This window comes from Perca flavescens, chromosome 16 (assembly GCF_004354835.1).
Source record: "Perca flavescens isolate YP-PL-M2 chromosome 16, PFLA_1.0, whole genome shotgun sequence".
In the NCBI taxonomy this organism is placed as follows: Eukaryota; Metazoa; Chordata; class Actinopteri; order Perciformes; family Percidae; genus Perca; species Perca flavescens.
The window spans coordinates 7,342,240-7,365,371 of NC_041346.1; the positions used below are offsets into that span (position 1 = coordinate 7,342,240).

The window sequence follows — 23,132 nt, forward strand, 5'->3', positions numbered from 1 at the left end:
ATGTGAACGTAGAAGATCAGCATGGTCCTCGTTTGAATGCGAGTTATTGGTTAGCTTCTGGAACTCTGAGCACTGTGATGAACAGTGTGGTCTTCCTGTGTGGTGTAATTATCCGGCTTTCTACATCTGATCCTTTGAACCAAAGCTTCCCCCGACTTTCTAAGACTTTTTTTTTTTCTATAGGCACGCGTCCCCGAGGGGTGGGGTCGGGGGCTGCAGGCCTCTTGTAACCATTGTGCCCCCCAAAACGGCCAATCAGAGAGCGAGCGTGTGCCGGGCTCTGCAGTATAAAATGCTGGCAGATTCTCCACCAAACACTCCTCTCTGGACTTCTTTTTGGAACCACATCGGCTGAACTGAAATCTCAAAACGTCGCCATGCAGTCTCCTGGGAAATCTCTGAAGGAAGCTCTGCTCTGCGCTCAGAGCGAGCAGCGACTCACTGCCGGAGTCTACGAGAGCGCCAAGATCATGACTGAGTAAGTGCACCGAACGCCACGCCAGTGGATGTCGAGCTGTAAGATCCCCTTTATTGCCATTGAGTTTCGGCAAACCACGAGATTCAGGCGCGCTACCTGAGGCGGTGCTCGAAAACACACACACACGCATAAGGAAGGTTTTTTTTTTTTCACTGCTGTCGCACCGAATGTTTGCCCGTAGGGCTCCCACCTCTTAGTCGATTAGTCGACTAATCGGTCGTTTTGGTCTTAGTCGACTAAGATTTCTTTAGTCGATTAGTCATTTTTTTATGCTTATTCATGCTTAATTACTCGTTTCCAAGAAACTTCTGAGCACATTTATGGTAAACACCAGATTTAAAGTGGTGCTTTTGCAGGATTAATTGTGGAGAAACTCAGTTTTACAGATGGTTAATTAACTACATTTATATTGTGCTTTTCTAGTCTTAACCACCTCTGAAAGCGCACAGCTCTGTCGATTAAATCAACTAATCGATTAGTCCACAAAATCGTATAAGTGTTAGTCGACGAAGAATTTCTTTAGTCGACTTGCCCGTGGGAAATCGTTGGGTCTTTGTAAATGATAGTGTGGTCTAGACCTACTCTGTCTGTAAAGTGTCCTGAGATAACATAAAATTTGACACTATGAATACAATTGAATTGAATTATACTTTAAAACATAATGTACATTAAATGTACATTCGATATACCTATCTCACATCTAACTCAAATACACAATTGTCAACATATGCATATTAAAAGGGTAAAAAAAAAAAGTGTTGTGTATTGCACCATTTGTAATGCCATAGGACTATAAAATAGGTCCTATATTGTGATAATATAGGATTAAAAAAATAAAATAGGACATAGAGGCATCTTCTAATCTTCTGAAACAGCCAACATTGATCAACATTAAACAGCAGCTGCTATCCAGAGCCTTCTCTCATTGTCTCCACATCAATCAATCACGTCAGCTAGTTTGGATCCATTTTGGGACCAAATCTCATTGGTTCTTCTCTTATTGTCTCCACAGTGACCCGGACAGCGTGTCTTTCTGCGTCCTGGCCATGGACGAGGAGTTCCAGTGCGACATCGCCCTGCAGATCCACTTCACCCTCATCCAGTCCTTCTGCTTCGACAACGACATCAGCATCGTCCGAGTGAGCGACGTGCAGCGTCTGGCCGAGATCGTCGGCGACAAGGCGGTGCCGCTCGAAGACGCCCACTGCGTCCTCATCACGGTACGTGGAGCTCAGATAACACACTTTAGGCCACTCTAAAATCACTTCAGAAAAAGGGGGTTTCTATGTGATGCTTTCTGACAGAACTGTGTGACTAAAGCCTCTTTCCTCCCCCTGTGTGAACAGAACCCAGCTGACGGGTCTTGGGAGGACCCTGCTCTGGAGAAGCTGCACCTGTTCTGCGAGGAGAGCCGGCGTCTGAACGACTGGGTTCCTGAGATCAGCCTCCCCGGCGTTGATCGGGGCCCCTCGGCTGATCTTCGTTTTTGCTCAGATGCTGTAAAGCTTCTCATCTGGAAATACTCATCCTGACGAACAGGTCGAGTCTGTTTCTACCCATCCCTGGACACTCCTGAGGAGGATTTCCGTCCAGGCAGCACGGCGCCCGGCCCCAGGGGGCCCCGTGAACTCCGTCGCCTCTCGTCCCTTCCATGCCAAGATGGCTCTCATTCTTTATGTGAACGCGAGTCAGGTATGCCACGAGGCGACGCATCGACCCCCATTCTTTTTGTGCGGATGAGGTTTGGAGGAAGGAGATGCGAGTTGTGCGTCCTGAGGGAGGGAGGGGTTTCCCCCAAACAGCAGAGCAAACGTCGCACCCCCGAAGCACGCAGCGCAGCAGGAGAAGAAGCGGTGCTGAGACAGAGGCGTTCTTAAAAAAAGGGACTTTTTTTAAAGGCGTCCTCTTATCGCTGAGCAACACGACAACAGTTGCAAACAGCGGAAATGTTTCCCACTTTCCAGAATTGTCTTAATTCTCTAAAGGTTTCACTTTAGAAATTTAACAATGACAAATATTTGAAAACGTAAAAAAAAAAAAAAAAAAAAAAAAAGTTTATTCTCTAAAGGTTTCACTTTAGAAAATGTAACCATTACAAATATTATTCTAAAACTTAAAACATGGCTAAATGAAGCTAATGTTAAAAATGATGAGAATTTAAGATTGTCTTATGAACATTTACTTGTGTACTGAAGACAGCCATGTAAAGCAAATGAAAAAGATTTAACTCTGGATGTTCCAAATACTGTTGGAGCAATATGAAATTTAACAATGACAAAAAAAAATACTGTCTAAAGGTTTCACTTTAGAAATGTAACACTGATAGAAAAAAAAACACGCAGAAAGTGTTTAAACGTTAAAATAATACGAAAGTGTGTGAATCTGAAAATATAAAAAATATATGAAGAAAAATAAATTAAAATGTAGTACTTTCTGAGAGTTTCACTCCCGCTTTAATGCGGCTATGTTAAATGAAATAATATGTTCACTGGATATCTGAGCTGTTATGAGATGATAGAAAATAAATAAAATGGTTGAATTCAATATTGCCTTCTGACTTTTTCATTGAACGCTTTAAAGAACCCATATAATGCCCATGTTCAGGTTCATAATTGTATTTTAAGGTTGTACCAGAATAGGTTTACATGGTTTAATTTTCAAAAAACACCATATTTTTGTTGTACTGCACAGCTCTCTCTCACTGCTGCAGCTCCTCTTTTCACCTGGTCTCTGTTTTAGCTACAGAGTGAGACCTCTTTTCTTCTTCTGTACTATCTTTGATTGCACTCACAATCTTTGATTGTAGCTCACATGTAGATCATGTCAGCTAGCTAACTCCATAGACAGTGAAAGAAAGGCTGTTTCTCCAACTTTGGTCAGTTACAAGGCAGGATTAGCTGGGAGACTTCTAAACGAGGGCGCACATGTAAGTAGTTCTTTTGTAGATTATGGTGAACTTGTGTGTGTTGTAGCAGTGCTTTGCTATTGAGAACGAGGTAGCATTAGCGTTAGCATGCTAACGCTACGAGCTAACGGTTGCGGTTAGCCAGCTCGTTTCGGCTTGTGACGTAGAAAGCTGTGCAGATTTTGAACAGCTCACCTGGAGACTGAAGGCAGGACACATTCAGAAACCGGATCTCACTCAAAACACCATGGGTGGATTTTTTTCAAAGTTTGTATGTGTGTGGAAGCACCAGAGACACAAAAGAACACCCCAAATTCTGAGAAAAAGGGATTTTTTCATAATATGGGCACTTAAAGTCAGTACACCTTTGACTTTCTGAGCTCTTTTTGGGGAATTCTTTAAGTTTAATTATTTAAGTTCTTTAAGTTTCCTGTACTTTAACATCCTGACCAACCCTGCTGCAATCAATCTGCAATTTAAAAGGTCCCATGACATGGTGCTCTTTGGATGCTTTTATTACCTGAAAGTCTCTTTTATATAGACCTTAGTGGTCCCCTAATACTGTATCTGAAGTCTCTTTTATATAGACCTTAGTGGTCCCCTAATACTGTATCTGAAGTCTCTTTTATATAGACCTTAGTGGTCCCCTAATACTGTATCTGAAGTCTCTTTTATATAGACCTTAGTGGTCCCCTAATACTGTATCTGAAGTCTCTTTTATATAGACCTTAGTGGTCCCCTAATACTGTATCTGAAGTCTCTTTTATATAGACCTTAGTGGTCCCCTAGTACTGTATCTGAAGTCTGTTTTTTATAGACCTTAGTGGTCCCCTAATACTGTATCTGAAGTCTCTTTTATATAGGCCTTAGTGGTCCCCTAATACTGTATCTGAAGTCTCTTTTATATAGACCTTAGTGGTCCCCTAATACTGTATCTGAAGTCTCTTTTATATAGACCTTAGTGGTCCCCTAATACTGTATCTGAAGTCAGTTTTATATAGACCATAGTGGTCCCCTAATACTGTATCTGAAGTCTATTTTATATAGACCTTAGTGGTCCCCTAATACTGTATCTGAAGTCTCTTTTATATAGACCTTAGTGGTCCCCTAATACTGTATCTGAAGTCTGTTTTATATAGACCATAGTGGTCCCCTAATACTGTATCTGAAGTCTCTTTTATATAGACCTTAGTGGTCCCCTAATACTGTATCTGAAGTCTCTTTTATATAGACCTTAGTGGTCCCCTAATACTGTATCTGAAGTCTCTTTTATATAGACCTTAGTGGTCCCCTAATACTGTATCTGAAGTCTCTTTTATATAGACCTTAGTGGTCCCCTAATACTGTATCTGAAGTCTCTTTTACATAGACCTTAGTGGTCCCCTAATACTGTATCTGAAGTCTCTTTTACATAGACCTTAGTGGTCCCCTAATACTGTATCTGAAGTCTCTTTTACATAGGCCTTAGTGGTCCCCTAATACTGTATCTGAAGTCTCTTTTATATAGACCTTAGTGGTCCCCTAATACTGTATCTGAAGTCTCTTTTATATAGACCTTAGTGGTCCCCTAGTACTGTATCTGAAGTCTGTTTTTATAGACCTTAGTGGTCCCCTAATACTGTATCTGAAGTATCTTTTATATAGACCTTAGTGGTCCCCTAGTACTGTATCTGAAGTCTGTTTTTATAGACCTTAGTGGTCCCCTAATACTGTATCTGAAGTCTCTTTTATATAGACCTTAGTGGTCCCCTAATACTGTATCTGAAGTCTCTTTTATATAGACCTTAGTGGTCCCCTAATACTGTATCTGAAGTCTGTTTTATATAGACCATAGTGGTCCCCTAATACTGTATCTGAAGTCTCTTTTATATAGACCTTAGTGGTCCCCTAATACTGTATCTGAAGTCTCTTTTATATAGACCTTAGTGGTCCCCTAATACTGTATCTGAAGTCTCTTTTATATAGACCTTAGTGGTCCCCTAATACTGTATCTGAAGTCTCTTTTACATAGACCTTAGTGGTCCCCTAATACTGTATCTGAAGTCTCTTACATAGACCTTAGTGGTCCCCTAATACTGTATCTGAAGTCTCTTTTACATAGGCCTTAGTGGTCCCCTAATACTGTATCTGAAGTCTCTTTTATATAGACCTTAGTGGTCCCCTAATACTGTATCTGAAGTCTCTTTTATATAGACCTTAGTGGTCCCCTAGTACTGTATCTGAAGTCTGTTTTTATAGACCTTAGTGGTCCCCTAATACTGTATCTGAAGTCTCTTTTATATAGGCCTTAGTGGTCCCCTAATACTGTATCTGAAGTCTCTTTTATATAGACCTTAGTGGTCCCCTAATACTGTATCTGAAGTCTCTTTTATATAGACCTTAGTGGTCCCCTAATACTGTATCTGAAGTCAGTTTTATATAGACCATAGTGGTCCCCTAATACTGTATCTGAAGTCTATTTTATATAGACCTTAGTGGTCCCCTAATACTGTATCTGAAGTCTCTTTTATATAGACCTTAGTGGTCCCCTAATACTGTATCTGAAGTCTCTTTTTATAGACCTTAGTGGTCCCCTAATACTGTATCTGAAGTCTCTTTTATATAGACCTTAGTGGTCCCCTAATACTGTATCTGAAGTCTCTTTTATATAGACCTTAGTGGTCCCCTAATACTGTATCTGAAGTCTCTTTTACATAGACCTTAGTGGTCCCCTAATACTGTATCTGAAGTCTCTTTTATATAGACCTTAGTGGTCCCCTAATACTGTATCTGAAGTCTCTTTTATATAGACCTTAGTGGTCCCCTAATACTGTATCTGAAGTCTCTTTTATATAGACCTCAGTGGTCCCCTAATACTGTATCTGAAGTCTCTTTTTATAGACCTTAGTGGTCCCCTAATACTGTATCTGAAGTCTCTTTTATATAGGCCTTAGTGGTCCCCTAATACTGTATCTGAAGTCTCTTTTTATAGACCTTAGTGGTCCCCTAATACTGTATCTGAAGTCTCTTTTATATAGGCCTTAGTGGTCCCCTAATACTGTATCTGAAGTCTCTTTACCGAAATTCAGCCTTGGTGCAGAATTCCAGCCACTAGAGCCAGTCCCACAATGAGCTTTCCTCTGGATGTGCCATTTCTGTGTCTGTAGCTATTGAGACGTCATAAAGGGAAGATTTTCTCAAAGGCAGAGCAGGATACCCAGGGCTCGGTTTACACCTATTGCCATTTCTAGCCACTGGGGGACCAGAGGCAGGCTGGGGGAACTCATATTAATGTTAAAAAAACTCATGAAGTGAAATTTTCATGCCATGGGACCTTGAAAACAACAGCCAACACATCAGGTCTTTATGTTTCTACCTCTTTGCACTTTCACATCCATTCAGCTTTGGAGAGTCTTTCATTTGGAGTACACTGAAGTATTTGCTGCCTTGAAGTGGATGCTTTAACAAATCCATGCTGTTATTTGAAGGCGAGACATGCAGTGTGTGACATTTATGTATTTCAGAATTTATATTTAAGTACAGAAGAGGATAAGGAAGAGGATGGGAAACACATGTTCGAGTTCTGAGTTTAAAGTCAGAATTGTGAGAATAAATCTGTAAACTCAGAACTCAGAATTTTTCTTCACATTGCCCCTAATCCTCTTCTGTATTTTTATTTTTTATTTAAATTTGAACAATAACTGACATACAACATAGGTCAAGGTGAACAAAGCATAGTTTGTCACTTCCCCTCAAATCCCCTACCCACCCGCAAACCACCCCAGTTCAGGTCCACAACAGACAGGGACAAACAATGCAGACCCCATGCACACTGACAAACACACACCAGTAAGTAGGGATGCACCGATCCGATATTTGGATCGGGTATCGGCCCCGATATCGATAAAATAGCTGGATCGGTGGATGATTATTATTTATTTAAATTTATTTTAAGAAGTTTTGATTACATTATATTTTCGATTTGAATGCACAGTTGTTTTTTAAATAACAAATAAAGAAAAATTCAATACATTACATCTATGTTATTTTGTCTTAGTTAGGAAAGTAATGTTTAGTTAGGAAGGTCTGGTGCCTTTAGTCTCTTCCATATGGTGGAAGGAAGGTATAAGGTGGAAGGTATACAGTTTATTATTAATTCAGCGACAGTATCGGATCGGTATCGGGTATCGACAGATACACAAAGCCCTGGCATCGGTATCGGGACTGAAAAAGTCAGATCGGTGCATCCCTACCAGTAAGGACACACAACATCCAAAAGATAAAGTAAAAAAAAAAGAGACAAATTAAAAGAGATAGAGAGGAGAGAAAACAAAAGAAAGGAGGGGCGGGGAGCCGTCCAGAAGGAGCTCAGTCCTCCAAGTCAGGAGATAAGCTGAGGGGAGTCAACGAGTTCTAGGAAAGGGTTCCATGTCTCTAGGAATGTTGAGATAGGGCCTTTCAAAGATCTAAGCTTCTCAAGCTTCATTGTCGAGCACTTCTTTAATCCAGCGGTCGTGTGTGTGTGTGTGTGTGTGTGTGTGTGGGGGGGGCAAGATCAGTCTCCGAGCTAGCAGAGATGTAAATGCCAGGGCCCTCCTCAGCGCAACAGGGAGGAAATGGGATAATGTGCTCGTAGGCTCTCTGCTCATGGTGTCAAAAATGTTGATCCGGAAAGTTGTTAATTTAGGTCACGACCGGAACATATGAGTGTGGTTGGCAGGAGACTGGTTACACCTCTTACAGGCGTCCCGCACAATGGAGTATATTTGATATCATTTTTTCCCCCCCTCCTCTTTTTTATTGAGACGGATGGCACCTAAAGGCTGCGCAGCAGACAAGTGACAGTTCGGTCATTCAGCTGATTAGGCTAACGGCCTAATCATTTTGGCCAGCTTAAACTGTGTTTAAATGTGCTCTAGAAACAAACTTTCTTACTTATTTCACAAGAGACAGGGTTTAGAGAGCAATTCTCAACAAAATAAACGGAAGTACATAACCCTTGTGTTGTCCTTTGGGTCCCGGTGACCCAAAGGACAACACAAGGGATAAGGCAGCAGGTAGTTTAGCTTAGCTTAGCATTGGGGCTAGAAACAGTCAGGGAGTGCTGACACGGAGAATCTGGGACAAAAGTGCATTTACTTAAGCAAACAGGCTCACAGTCAACACAGAGGAGCAAACTACTCCAGAATCCTGCAGCAACTTAGCATCTGAAGCAACTATCTGACACCTCTGGCGTCGCGCAGCGCGCTGATTTGCCCGCTGTGCAGTGCGCCCAGTGGGAAAACCTGCAAAATCGGCAGCGTATCAAATACTTGTTCTCCCCACTGTATTTATGGTCAAGCCCCGAGCTTATAATCGCTGAACTACTGGAGCCGCACGCTCCTCTGAGGTGGTTAAGGTCAGCTGACCAGCTACTCCTCGTTGTCCCTACAACGCGGCGCAAACATCGGGACGATCGAGCATTCGCAGTCGTGGCCCCCGAGGCTGTGGGATGAATTGCCTCTGCATGTCAGACCTGCCCCCAGCCGTCACGTTTTCAAATCACGACTTAAAACTCGCTTTTATTCACTGGCATTTGAACTGGCTTGAGAGTTGTATTCTGCGTTTTCATTTTCCTATTTTGGTACTCGTTTTAAATGTTCGTTTCGTTACTCGTGTGTTTTAGAATCTGTCCTAAATCACGTCAAGTTGGATTGGATTGGATGATGGTGCTCGCGTCGGAAGTGACGCTGCAGCTCAATGAAGGTGATCTTTTGCTCCCGGCACGCGCTGCTTCTTGTCTTTTCTTTCTCTCGTTTGTGATTCAGAATTTTTTTGGGAGGCTTTTGTGTCTTTGGATTCAAACTCTGAAGTCACTCTGACCCGCATGCTGCCTGTCACTGCGAACCGTGGCGGAGTCAACAGCTGCTGCAGCCCCCCCCACGCCCCACTGTGACCCACCCTCTCTCTCTCTCTCTCTCTCTCTCCTCCTGTTGTCCTCGGGTCATATTTGACCCGTTTTCAAAAAGTTTCTATATGAGAAAATTTGGGTTTCTTTCAGTGACATTTTAAAAAAAATAACGTCCCTACAATAACTGATCAGTTCACTACTTTCATTGAATTTGAGGTGTTTTATTCAATTTCATAGCATTTTGAAGAAGAAAACATGATGCGAGAACATTGAAAAACTTGACAAAATGTCAAAAAATAAAAGTGGGGGGAAAAAAAGAAAAAAAGCACAAAAAAACCCAGACAAAGTGACAAAAACGTCGGGAATAGTGAGAAAAAGTGTCGACCATTTTTAGTTTAAAGTTTGACCCAAAAGAATTAAAAGGTGCAGGTCGACGGGAAGACGACACAAGGGTAAAAAGTGCTCATTACACCTTGATATAATGCAACGTTTCACCAGAATAAACAACAACAGACCAAAGAAAAAAAAGAGCGACTGATCCTGAGTCTGCCCAGTTGCGACTGTGACTAAAAGCTGCCCCAGATTCACCATTCACTGTGCTAACCCTAACCGTCCCGTGTGTGCCTATACACAAACACAAACACCGTTCATGTCCAAAAAGAGACAAAAAAAAAATGGACCAAGCAGGTCCGGCTGAAACGCAATTACTCCTTTAAATCTCCATGGCAACCAACCCAGCACTCACTCCATCTGCTGTCCAATTAAATGATGAGGATAAAGGGAGAGAGGAGGAGGAGGAGGAGGAGGAGGAGGAGGAGGAGGAGGAGGAGGAGGAGGAAGAGGCAGTGTGCCGGGCACAAGCCTGCTGCCATTCATCCATTCAGGACCAAATCCTGACTGAGAGCAACATCCCCCCAACACCAGAGCTGTCAAGTAACGAAGTAACGAATACTTTGTTTACAGCTGACTTTTTACTTCTACTCCTTACATTTTAAAAACAGCCTCGTTACTCCTATTTCAGTTCGGTTTGTTTTCATTCCGGCTTGTCATCGTTCAAAAAAAACAACACACACACAAAAAAAAAAAACCTATCCAGATAAATCGTGCCATCCGGATAGCAAATTAAGAATCCCACTGTGGCCACGCCAAGACCCGCCTTACGAAGCAGCTTGATTGGTTGGGGTTAGGCATTTGACCTCGAGTGGTTAAGGTTAGGGGATTGGTCAGGGGATAGGATCTGTACATGTAAGCATGGATGCCTGGCCAATAGTAGTGTGTGAATGCTATTGAAGGGCGGGTCTTGGCGTGGCCATAGTAATAAATAATATTGCATCCGGAGAGAGTGAATTTGATTGTGGTTGGATGAGAAGTATAAACACATACCATTCAGACACCTTATTGGTTTGTATGCGATCCATCGCCCCTGCACAGATCCGGTGCTAATACGGCACAGGTGCCTTAACGACCGTTATCTACCGGACCGGATAACAACGTGGATTTTGGTGCCTTATTTAGGTGCCACTTAAATGACTGTGCTTCTCTCTCCGAAAAAGGACGTTAGAGGGAACTGAAACATTGCCGCACAGGACACTAGTTAACACTACACTCGACAGCAGGTAACGTTAGCCTACCGTTAGCTAGTAAACACTACACTCGACAGCAGGTAACGTTAGCCTACCGTTAGCTAGTAAACACTACACTCGACAACAGGTAACGTTAGCCTACCGTTAGCTAGTAAACACTACACTCGACAACAGGTAACGTTAGAGTACCGTTAGCTAGTAAACACTACACTCGACAGCAGGTAACGTTAGCCTACAGTTAGCTAGTAAACACTACACTCGACAGCAGGTAACGTTAGCCTACCGTTAGCTAGTAAACACTACACTCGACAACAGGTAACGTTAGACTACCGTTAGCTAGTAAACACTACACTCAAGAGCAGGAAACGTTAGCCTACCGTTAGCTTAGTAAACACTACACTCGACAGCAGGTAACGTTAGCCTACCACTAGCTAGTAAACACTACACTCGACAGCAGGTAACGTTAGCCTACCGTTAGCCTAGTAAACACTACACTTGACAGCAGGTAACGTTAGCCTACCGCTAGCTAGCAGCTGGAGTAAACACGGTTAAAATGCTGACAGCTAAACGGTGTAAAAGTGTGTCTGTATTTCACTGGAGAGGATTCTAACACCAGATTGTAGCTGCAGTTGTCTGAAAAATACAGACTCAGCCTGAAATAAGTTATTGTTATAAGTTATTGTTATTACATTTTGAATAAATCATTTAATTTTGACCCTGTGGCCTTAGTGATACACAAACCGCTCTTTAATGTCACCTTAGTGATACACAAACCGCTCTTTAATGTCGCCTTGTGCTCCTTTTGTTTTTAGATCAACTTTTTATTTTGAACAGACACATTTGAACAAGGTGCTCCTTTTTTTTGTGGATGTGGGGTAGTGCACTATAGGCCCCTGTGGGGGCGGGCTAAGCTTTTGTCCTTAATGGCAGTTTTCCCCCCTTACATTACTTTTACTTTTATACTTAAGTAGTTTTGAAATCCAGTACTTTTACACTTTTACTTGAGTAAAAAGCTTGATACTTCAACTTCTACAGAAGTCTTTTAAAACCCTAGTATCTGTGACCTAAACCTAAAGGCTAGCTTTGCTATTTTTTCAACCTGGACCCATGTTTTTGTGTCCGAGTGACTGATGGGAAAAACAATTTTTCAAACTGTTGCAGTATTAAGCTAACCTACAAGCTGCAATATAACGTTAATGAGCAATCGCGCACCTTCAATTTCCGTCCACTGAAAGGGCTCGTTTTTGCCACTGACGGGCTCAGATTCTAATTCTAAGTGTCTGACTACATTATGGAAAAGATCCCAGCAGAGGACGACCTTTTATTGTTAAAGATATTGTTATCCTTTTTGTTTAACATTAAACAGCCCCCAAAAATCACCAGACTCCATTTAAATAAACTGTCATTTTATCATCGTAAAACCCACTTTATTCAAAGTCGACAGAAAAACAAAATCAAAAGCACTCTGGTTTGGTTGAAATAAATCCTTAATTCACCCATTTACATGGGAAAATATGCTGGCTCTTTATACGCTCAAAGTATTGTTTATTTAAAGGTGCTCTAAGCGATGTTGGGTGACGGTACTTCTCGTTAGCGAAGAGTATTTTCTAACAAAACGAGGCTAACTCGCCCCTCCCTCCCCAACCCCCACCCCAAATCCTTCTTGTCGGTTATTGGCTGGAACGCTGGAACTCTGTTTGTTATGTTTGGTGGTGCAGGTTGGCGCAGCTTGTTTTTGTTGCCGTTTGTGGAGCCTGGGCTGTCTACAGAGACAGTGTGTTCAGGGGACAGGCAGCTAGCAGATAGTGAGGAAATGTTTGCTGTATGTGACAAAAAAATGGTGTAGCCTAAAATAATGCGTGACATCGCTTAGAGCACCTTTAATTGGGGCCTGGTGAGTTTGGCAGTTGCGATTTTGGAGCGGTTTCTGATTAAACAAAAAGGGTTTTACTCTTTAACAAAAAGGTCTATCTCTGTAGGGATCCTTTCCATAATCGCGTCAGACGCTCAGAATAATAATCTGAGCCTGTTAGTGGACGGAAATTAGCGATTTGCATTGGCCCTGTTACACTGTAGCTTGGTTCGCGGCTGCTGGTCACAGTGTTCTCGCACAATACTGGAACCAATTGCAAAGAGTTTTGTTCACGTTAGTCACTTAGTCACCACTTCATGGGGAAATAAGTGTCCAGGTTGGAAAATATGGAAATTATCCTTTAAGCACATCTGTAAATATGTGCTTTTAAGGTGAGATGCTGAGATAAATCAATACCAATCTCATGTTTGGAAGTGAAGTAGCCTACAGAGGTGGATTCAGGCCTTGGTTAGCTGAGCTTAGCATAAAGACTGGAAGCAAGGGGAAACGGCTAGCCTGGCTCTGTCCGAATAATAATAATAATAATAATAATAAAAGAAGCCTGCCAACACCGCTCAGAAAGCTCACAGAGTAACTGCACACCAACAGAAAAGTAAAAATGCTTTAATTGTCTGTCTGAACCGGCTCACCCTGAGCAACCTCGGCTGCCCTGTGTGTCAACCCCGGTCATAAAGAGCTCTGCTGCTGCAGCCACATGCTGCTTCTCAAGTGTCCTTTCAACATAAAAGCCTCCTCCTCCTCCTCCTCCTCCTCCTCCACCTCGCAAAACCTTCTCTGTGTGCCGTAGAGCTGCAGCAGATGGTACTGACGGGCTGCAGGCTGAGTTTGTTTGTGTGTGAGTGTGTGTGTGTGTGTGTGTGTGTGTGTGTGTGTGTGTGTGTGTGTGTGTGTGTGTGTGTGTGTGTGTGTGTGTGTGTGTCTGTGCTCTTAGTTGTTGGTGTTTTGGTGCAGTAGGTTACCTAGGATACTGGCATCAGCATCCCTTCAGGAGCTCAAATTCCTTTTTTAGAAACCATTTATTTTTATAGATCTATTTATTGTTAGTGCCGCACACATATTTACACTGAAATAAACTCAAACTTCAAATTTCCCACTGCTTTTAAATCCACATGCACACAACATACTATATATATATATATATATATATATATATATATATATATATATATATATATTTCTTTTACTTGTTTGTCGGAACAAGGCAAGTTTTTAAAGATGGATTCACATTTGAAGAGTTTCAAAGATTAATGTCTGCTGACACGCTCTGTCTGATAACTATGCTAATATAGTTTTTAACTATGCTAATATCACCCTCCTTTATTACCATAAGCCTGCTGCTGCTGCTGCTGCTGCAGGTCACAGCTGACTCTGGGTCAGACACACACACACACACACACACACACACACACACACACACACACACACACACACACACGTAACCGTGCGTGTACATTCGGTCAGATCTGTGTATGTGCAGTCATCAGCTGTTGATGCTAATGTGTGTGTGTCTGATATCCATCCGTTAGGCCCGTGTCAGCTCCAGATGAATCTAATCACTCATCACAGGGACAGACCTGCGGCCCCCCCCCCCCGGGACACTCCTCTCGTACGCAAAGACATTGCACTATTCGTTCAAACACTTTTTGTTTTTCATTTGCCTAATTCCAACCATTCACAAGATCATCCAAACGTTATCGTTTTGCTATTAGAGTGAGAGCGTAGGTAACAGTAGTTTGACCCCTTAAAAAGAAATGAACTAATAAATCCAACTGAAGTTACCGTCACGTTTTGCACTAAGCTTTTTTGCAGAGCTTTTAAAACACATATCACACACGATGAAGATGAAGATAAGATGAAGGCTTTGTAGATTGTCGTGCATGCAAGATGCAAATGAGAATCCAGAATCTCAATCACGGTCCACATGTCACATCATCAGCTGGGTTCTGTCACTTAGATGTATCTGTGCGTATGTGTGTGTGTGTAGAACCAGGAACCAGATCAGATGGCTTAGTGTGCTCGTACTGCCCCCCCCACACACACACACACACACACACACACACACACACACACACACACACATACTCCCTCACCAAAGCCAAACTCAGACAAAAAAGCGACAGCCAACATTTCTACACCCTCATCAATGTGCACAAAGAGCAGAGAAACGACGGGAGGGGCCCCCGCACAAAAGGTGCGCCGAGACCCCGGCCCTCTCTCCTCCTTTGTGCCGGAGAATGGCGAGGTCCAGGAGCAGCTGCTGTTGGCTGCACGGGGACATTCGAGACGGGCCCTTTTCACCCAAAAAACAAAGTCTGGAGCTGTTGAGTGTGCAGGCTGCATGGCTGCAGGGGCGTATACAAAACGAAAGGCACACTTTGCCTGATCACTGTAGAGCTGACTCCCCATTCACCCTGCAGATCGGCATCAGCGGGGGGGGGGGATTAAAGTGAATCAGGAAAACCTTTAAAGTTGACGTGAGTCACATCAGTCACAGCACAAAGGAGTCCCCCCCCCGAGGTCTGCCATATGGAGCAGGCACCTCATCTGTTCAGGAAGCACTCAAAAGAAATCTATAGCCCGAGCCAATAGGAGCGCAAGCTTTGCACCTTTTCTCTACCCGGCGACACATCTCTGGTTTGTGATTGGACGTTAGAGGCGTTGTCGTTGACACAGTGTCTCAATTAGCCGGATAGGTAGGGAGGGAGGGAGGGCACTTTCATGATTTTAGTGCTTCAGGATGCTTTGTGTGTTTGATTTCCTCTCTGGTTCCTCTAAAATGTGCTATGTATCAGTTGTTTAGCATGTTTCCAAGGCAAGAGTCCACGATTCGTTTTTTGGCATCACTTTTATTTTGAAATGCTCCGTTTCTCACAATAATAATAATAATCTTTGTTTGCTTTTCTCAATCGATAGCAGACATCAAACAACTGCCAAATGTAATTCAAAGCTACAGTACAGGCCAAAAGTTTGGACACACCTTCTCATTCAATGTGTTTCTTTATTTTCATGACTATTTACATTGTAGATTCTCACTGAAGGCGTCAAAACTATGAATGAACACATATGGAATTATGTACTTAACAAAAAAGTGTGAAATAACTGAAAACATGTCTTATATTTTAGATTCTTCAAAGTAGCCACCCTTTGCTTTTTTGATAACTCTGCAAACCCTTGGTGTTCTCTCAATGAGCTTCATGAGGTAGTCACCTGGAATGGTTTTACCTTCACAGGTGTGCTTTGTCAGGGTTAATTAGTGGAAGTTTTTACCTTATTAATAAAAAAGCAAAGGGTGGCTACTTTGAAGAATCTAAAATATAAGACATGCCCTCTGTACTTTTCGAAAAAATGCACATGCGCAACACTCTGCCTGCTCCCGAGAGGGAACGCCTATTAAAGGTGTGCACGAGAGTGCACTGTTTACAAGTTGCTGTCGGCATGGATCATACAAGCCTACTTTCCAAAAGAAGATTTGCACTTTTTCACAAATTGAGATGTTTACCGTGTGTGCGCGGTGCGTGACTTGTGCCACGGCTAGCATCGCTAATCATAGCTTACATCAACTTTTACTAGCAGTGATTTTAAATGGATTTCTCCAAATAGCCAAACTTTACCTGTGGAGTAGAAACTTCACGACTGAGGCATCAGTGGGAAGCCCCACCTGTGCTTTTAGCGCACGCCAGCGTGTGAAATATTCTCCCAAAAGCTTCAATGAATGGCTGAAACCGTAGCTCAAGCTCACCACACATATACACCTGAAAGCTAGGGACGTGTACGTACAACGGCCTTACGTAAACATATCACCAGAATGATTGACAACTAGGAGGACCAATAGTCTTGATGATCCACCCGGAAAAAGAAAATCCTCCACTATACCTTTAAGTACATAATTCCATGTGTATTCATTCATAGTTTTGATGCCATCAGTGAGAATCTACAATGTAAATAGTCATGAAAAAAAAAGAAACACATTGATACAGTGATCAGAAGGTTTGTCCAAACTTTTGGCCTGTACTGTGTTACCCCCCTGTGACATTAGACTTCACTGATCCATGTGGAGGAAACTCACCATCCAGCTGCAGAGTTTCTCAAATGGGGGTATGTGTCCCCCTGGGGGTACTTTGCAGGACTGCAGGGGTTACGGGACATTTCTTGGAAAATGTTTTTCAGTTCCAAGGCTGTAGTTACTTCTAATGTCTTTCCCCCCCTTTTTTTTTTTTTTTTTTAGGTTTTGTTGCTTGTTTTGACCAATTCTTGCCTTTGTTCCTTCCTTTTTTCCGACTGGCTTTTTTTCTCTCTTTTTTCGAAGTTTGTGTTACTATTTTCGACCCCTTCTTGTTATGGTTTCTGTGGTTTTGCCTTGCAGTCTGTATTGTGTATTTCTGTTTCCTGTTTTTGTATGTTTATTCTGTACTTTTCTGTTCATCGTCTTGTGAAGTTACCATGTGCTGTGTATGGTGGTCTGTGTGTATTTTTTGTTCCCTGTTGTGATTGTCCCTGTTTGGGTTCTGTTTCCTGTTTTATTTTGATAGTCTGGTTTTCTGTCTTGTCCAGTTTACTTCCCGTGTTTGCCCTCCTTTGTTGATTGTCCTGCCCCGCCCTGATGTGTTTCACCTGTTGTCTCACCTGTTCCTGATTTACTCATCCCCTCACGTATTTAGCCTCTGTGTTCCCTTTGGCTCTTGTTAGATCGTCTTGTGTTCTGCTCCCTCGTGTCTTGTGTTCCTGCCAGTGTTTTTGCCCTTCGGTTTATGCTTTACTTCGTGATTTCTCACCTTACTTCCTTCTTTCTTTTTTTAGCCTTTTTCCATCAGCATTTAAATGTTTTCCAGGTCCAAGGTTGTTCAGTAAATCTATCGCTGACAACTCCGCATTGTTCCTCTTTATGTTTTTTTTGTCTTCTACCAAAACATATTTGCGCTGCTTAGGGGGTACATGGCTTAAACTGTTCAAACACCGTTATTGAAAAAAGCTTGAGAACCACTGCAATAGAGGTAGTGAACAAGAATGAGAGAACTATGTGAAAATTAATAAAACTAAATGTTTTTTTTAGGCCTATACATAGCCTACTTAATAGCATTTCCGGTAACAAGCTTTTTGGTTTGATTTGATTTGGATCCCCGTTAACTGATGCAGAACACCAGCTACTCCTTCCTGGGGTCCACACAAAAACAAACATTACACAAGACCCTTTCAGACAAAACAGCCCCGTGATATAAAAATGAAAATAAGAGCAGTATGACTAGCATTATTCCTTTTTGAAAATATAACTATACATATTTATAGTTATGATCATGCATGTATGCACTATAGTGAAATATATAGTACGTAAGTGTTACCAATGTATCTTGCTTCGTGACCCCTTAAAGTCTGTATGTGATCCACGGTTGAATCTGTCGAGAGTCATTTTCCTCTGCAACACATCTTAGCAGTGGTGAGAGAACTTTTCAGATCCTTTACTTAAGCAAAAGTACCAACTCAGCTACAGTATATACAAATCCCCCAAGTCCTGAATGTAGGCTACAGCAAAATGTACTGAAGTAAGAGTTCTTGTATATATTCCTGACCAGTCCTCTTGTAATTGAACTACTGGTCTACATCAGTGGTTCTCAAGCTTTTTTCAATAATGTTCTCCCTTTAAACAGTTTTTTTAAGCCATCTATCCCGTAAGAGGTGAGAATAATTTTTGGTAGAAGAAAAAAAAAAGTCTCTATGAAGAGGAACAGTTACAGTGATGTCAGCGATAGATTTACTACACAACAGCCTTGGACCTTGGAACATTTAAATGCTGATGGAAAAAAGGCAACAAAAAAACTTGGAAAAAGACGGTAGAAAGAAGGAGGTAAGGCAAGAATAGGTCGAAAATAGTAATACCATCTTCGAAAAAAACACAGTAGAAAGAAAGCAACACTAGAGCGACAAAAGTGACAAAAAAATTCAAGCGACAAACGTTGAAAAAAGAGAAACTCATTTTAATTTTTCGTTTGGAGGCCACAGTTCTGAGACAAAAAGGGTTTTAAAGGGGATAACAGAACCTCCGGGCACTTAACTTGTGTTTCCTCTGTCCTGCTGGTGTTAGTTTTGGCACGATTTGGAAAGATTTGGTGAAGATGCAGGGTAAAATACCAATCCATCGGGTGGAGAGGCACTGGGTGACTGGGGAAGAAAGGCAAGAACAGGTCAAAAGAAGCGACAAAACCTTCAAAAAAGGTGACAGACTTCAAAAACAGCGACAAAAACTTTGAAAAAAGTCACTACAGCCTTGTAACTGAAAAAACATTTTGCAAAAAAAGGTCACGTACCCCCTGCAGTCCTCCAAAGTACCCCTAGGGGTAAACATACCCCCATTTGAGAAACACTGGTCTACATGATTGAGTCAGAGGTGTTTGAATTTATGAATGAATGGATCTTGTCTGTGTATGGTGTGCCATCCAGTGGTGTAACAGTGGTACTGCATGCTGTAATGCTTCGTCTCTACCATAGACTGTATATTATCAGCTCTTCACAAGGCTCCATCCATTCAGCCTGAAGAACACAGAGCAACAGCTCCACCTGGTGGTCCGGAAGCTGCTGCTGCATCACGTCGTCATATGGTTACCAATCTATTGGAAAAATGTGGTTGACACTTCAAAGTTGATTAGAATCAGAGTTATTAAAAGGAATCTATTTAAAAAAAAAACAACTAAATCAAATAATCAAATACAAACAGAACAGCCTAGATTTACCCCTAAAATAGCCCCACATCATCACTTACCCCTCACCATACCTAGAGATTGGCATGGTTTTATTTCATTTAGCCTAATAGCTGGTTTGATTTGCATTGAGAGATGATTTTATGGAAAGTACCCCATGCCAATCTCTAGGTATGGTGAAGGGTATGGGATGATGGGGGGCTATTTTAATTCCAAAGGCCAAGGGAACTTTTTCAGGATGCATAGTATCCTGGATCCAGGAAATAACTGGCCTTTAAAAATAAACATCTGCCTGCCTCTATGGGAATTTAACATAGGGGTGTAATTACTTATGCCCCCTGTATTTTAAGGAAGAATATGTATTTATTTACGATACATTATTCATTCAAGAAAATTGGTGTCCTTAAAGGCTGGAATTTTCCAATTTCTTTTAATTAAGGCATTAAGATACATTTCCAAAAGATGCTTTTTTATTCCTCTTTTTAGTCAACTTTAGCATGGGTATGTAAACTTATGAGCACAACTTGTATAACCAGATTTTCTGAACCAAATAGTGCCAGCCATTTCAGTCAGAGAAAGCCTCGGAGAAAGAATTTCAACCCATACTGTGATCTAATAAATTAGACCTTAATAACCTACTTTATGAAATCACAACAGATATTTCAACCTTTAAGCCATGGTTAAAGGAACAGCACAGCTTTCCCAGGGCCCATCATTGCAAACAAAAAGCAACAAAAATGTCGGAAAAAGCGCCCCAAAAAAAAGTTCATTTTCAATTTTGACCGGGAAGGACAACAAGTTCATGGCTGACGGGAAGACGGCATGAGGGTTTAAGATTCCTTTTTCTGAGCATCCAATTAGAATTCGAACAGTAGAATTTGGGTTTGCGTTGCTGCCGTCAGCTGATGCAGGACGCGGGCAAACGTGCATCTCTTGCAGGGTTCCAACACGCGGACCACCCACGCAGGGGGCTCGGGCTCGGAGGCATCGGTCTGCTCGGGTCTTTAGCTCCCAGCGAGTGTTTACTGAGTCAATAGAGCATCTGTGTGTGGTCGCAGGGACCACGTCAGAGCTTCATCCACGTTTCCATCTCACAAATCTGCCGTTCAGAGAGGGAGGGGGGAGGGCAGGCAACAACACTAAAAGGCATTAACATGTTTAAGCACTTCAGTTTGTATGTCGTATGCAGTCCATTAAACCGAGGACAGACGGATGAGTGAGCGTAAAGCACCATGAGACTTTGCTCTCTGAGACGTTTTGCTCGACTTGAGAAACACAGTTCGGACCGAAGTGCTGGCGACTCCCCCCCCGGCCTTACATACTACTCGCTACCGTAGTCGGGTCTTCATGCTATGTCATCTTCTCACTGACTTTCCATTGGCATGGTTTTCCGTGGTGACCACACAGACTTTTCACACATTCCGTGCCACCACTACATAATGAGCTGTTAACAGGTGGTGACCAGGCTGTTAAATCTGTTCCCCTCTCTGCTGTCAGCTGTCATTTCAGCAAAATGGATGTGACCCTCCTCTCACCTCCAGTTCTCATCATTTCCAGCACCCAGGGTTCCTTCATCATCAGCATTACATAAACCTCCATCCAGATCATCAGGCTTTCTTCTTTTTCTTTTCATCACCACCACCAGTGTCCAGACAGCAACGGGGTATATATATATATAACTTGACATTGCGATGGAGTCTGATTGCCAAAGACTCTGACATATAATTATTTTTTAACTACGTGAACATTGACTTTTGGTTTCTCAGGGGACACGAACAGTCTTAATTACAGTCTTGATTAGAAACGTATTTGTGATAAGTCAACGACAAACCCTAATCTGGGACAAAATAGATTTCTTTCGAAATGTAAATGAGAACTCAGATTCACCGTTTCGTGTTATGACCCGGCTCTTAGGCCACAACCAATGGGAGACACACCATGGTAAAGATTTACAAAAATATACTTTATTACCCATGTGTGCATTGGTGATGAATGTGTGTATGACGCCAAGAGTCCCGACCAAGAGCACCACAATATGACGCCAAAGAGCTGGACCCTTAAGATGCAGTAGGTAAAACTTATAAAACTAACTTTCTGTCATATTTCCTGAAACTGACCCTATGTTCCGGTAGAACTACATGAAGCAGGTCATTAAAAACAATCTGGCTCCTCTGGTACCACCTACAGCCTGTAGTGTGATTTGCAAAAATCCACAGCTCCCTGTTCAGATGCAGCAATCGGGGCCGGAGGGGGAGGATGTCTAACTGCGTGTCAATCACTGCTCATGAACACACATTCATTCTCCCTTGTGGAGGGAGGGGCTTAGGAGACAGTTTTGGGCTTCAGTGGAAAGGGGGGAGGGACTGAGGAGTTGTTGATGTTCAAATTTTCAAAGTTCACAATCCTACCTAACCTGACTCCGCCAGACGGATTGCTTCACATTTGCTCGGCATATCCATCTGGGAACTTTCCGTTGGAGAACTTTTGGGATGGGGCGAAAATACTGGTTAGCTGATTGGATAAACCATCTGTCTATCACCTATGTTGGTGATAGACGGGCCAAATCAACCAATCTGATCAACGAAGCGTATGAAAATACAACTACAAGCCCATGCTGCTGCAGGCAAAGCATAGCTCGTTAGCAGCAGAATTAGGGCTACAGCTGTCTGAAAATAAAAGAACATTTTTTTCTCTGTGTGCCATGTAAACATCACATCCCCAATTTGATCAAAAACGGGATAAGCCTCATAACCGCAATGTTCTTGTCTGTGTTGACACACATGATTGAAACAAACATGCTATAGCTTCGGCCGTGGGTCCAGCAATCAATCTACCGATCAAGTCACAAAAATGAACATTCTGATTAATAGTGGATGGGATTGTTGGTGAAAGAACGTATAATTTATTGGAAAATGAATACTGTGAACAGAGCAGAGAGCATATCAGAGCTGCTGCTGCCGTGCACACGGTCAACCCGTTCTCACTCCGAACTCGTAAAATACGGAAGGGCAGTGGCAGTCAGTGGCTGTCTACGTTTGAAGCGATGCAAAAAGCGCCCGTCTTGTTTTCCTAAACCCAACCATCCCGTTCTTGTCCTAAACCCAACCGTTCGTTCTTCTTGTCCTAAACCCAACCATTCGTTCTTCTTGTCCTAAACCCAACCGTTATGACACTAAAGGAGACTTTTATTGTCAATAACGACACCAAAGGCACCTGACCAAACGTCTGTGTCTGTATTTTACGCGATTTGTTTTATAAGCGTACAGGATTACGGCTGCCGGCGCCAGTGTTGGCGAGCGTGAAGTGCAAACAACAAATAAAGATAACCTTAAACAAGATAACCAAACCAACGGCGCAACAGGGAGAGCTGGAAAATCAGCAGCAGGCAGAGAGCGAGAGAGAGCAGAGTAGCACCGCACTCAGGTGTTCCAGATGACACTAACAAGCACAGGTGAATCCCATTAATACAGCAGGGCCCGTCACAGTATGGAAACAGCTGCTTTCCATCCATTGCTTTTATACCCATTAGGGCTGTTTCATTATGGAGAAAAAAAATCATAATCACCATTATTTTGGTAAATATTGAAATCACGATTACTTAAAGGTGCCCTGCCACACATATTTCATTACTTTGTGGTAATGTCTCAAGTTCTACCATGGACTCTGTAACATTTTGTTGTGGAAAAAATGCCTTGGTTACCTTGTTTCAAGCCATTCTAGCGTGGTATAGAAAGC

The 23,132-nt window shown here is 42.3% G+C and overlaps 1 protein-coding gene across 1 annotated transcript; it reads left to right on the forward strand.

Moving 5' to 3' along the window:
* The first annotated feature begins 244 nt into the window (after positions 1-244).
* Positions 245-2,010, forward strand: LOC114571295 (growth arrest and DNA damage-inducible protein GADD45 gamma-like). Its single transcript, XM_028602180.1, has 3 exons — positions 245-478; positions 1,491-1,698; positions 1,825-2,010. Exons 1-3 carry the CDS (start codon positions 378-380, stop codon positions 2,008-2,010), a joined length of 495 nt encoding a protein of 164 aa, XP_028457981.1. The 5' UTR covers positions 245-377.
* Positions 2,011-23,132: the final 21,122 nt, after the last annotated feature.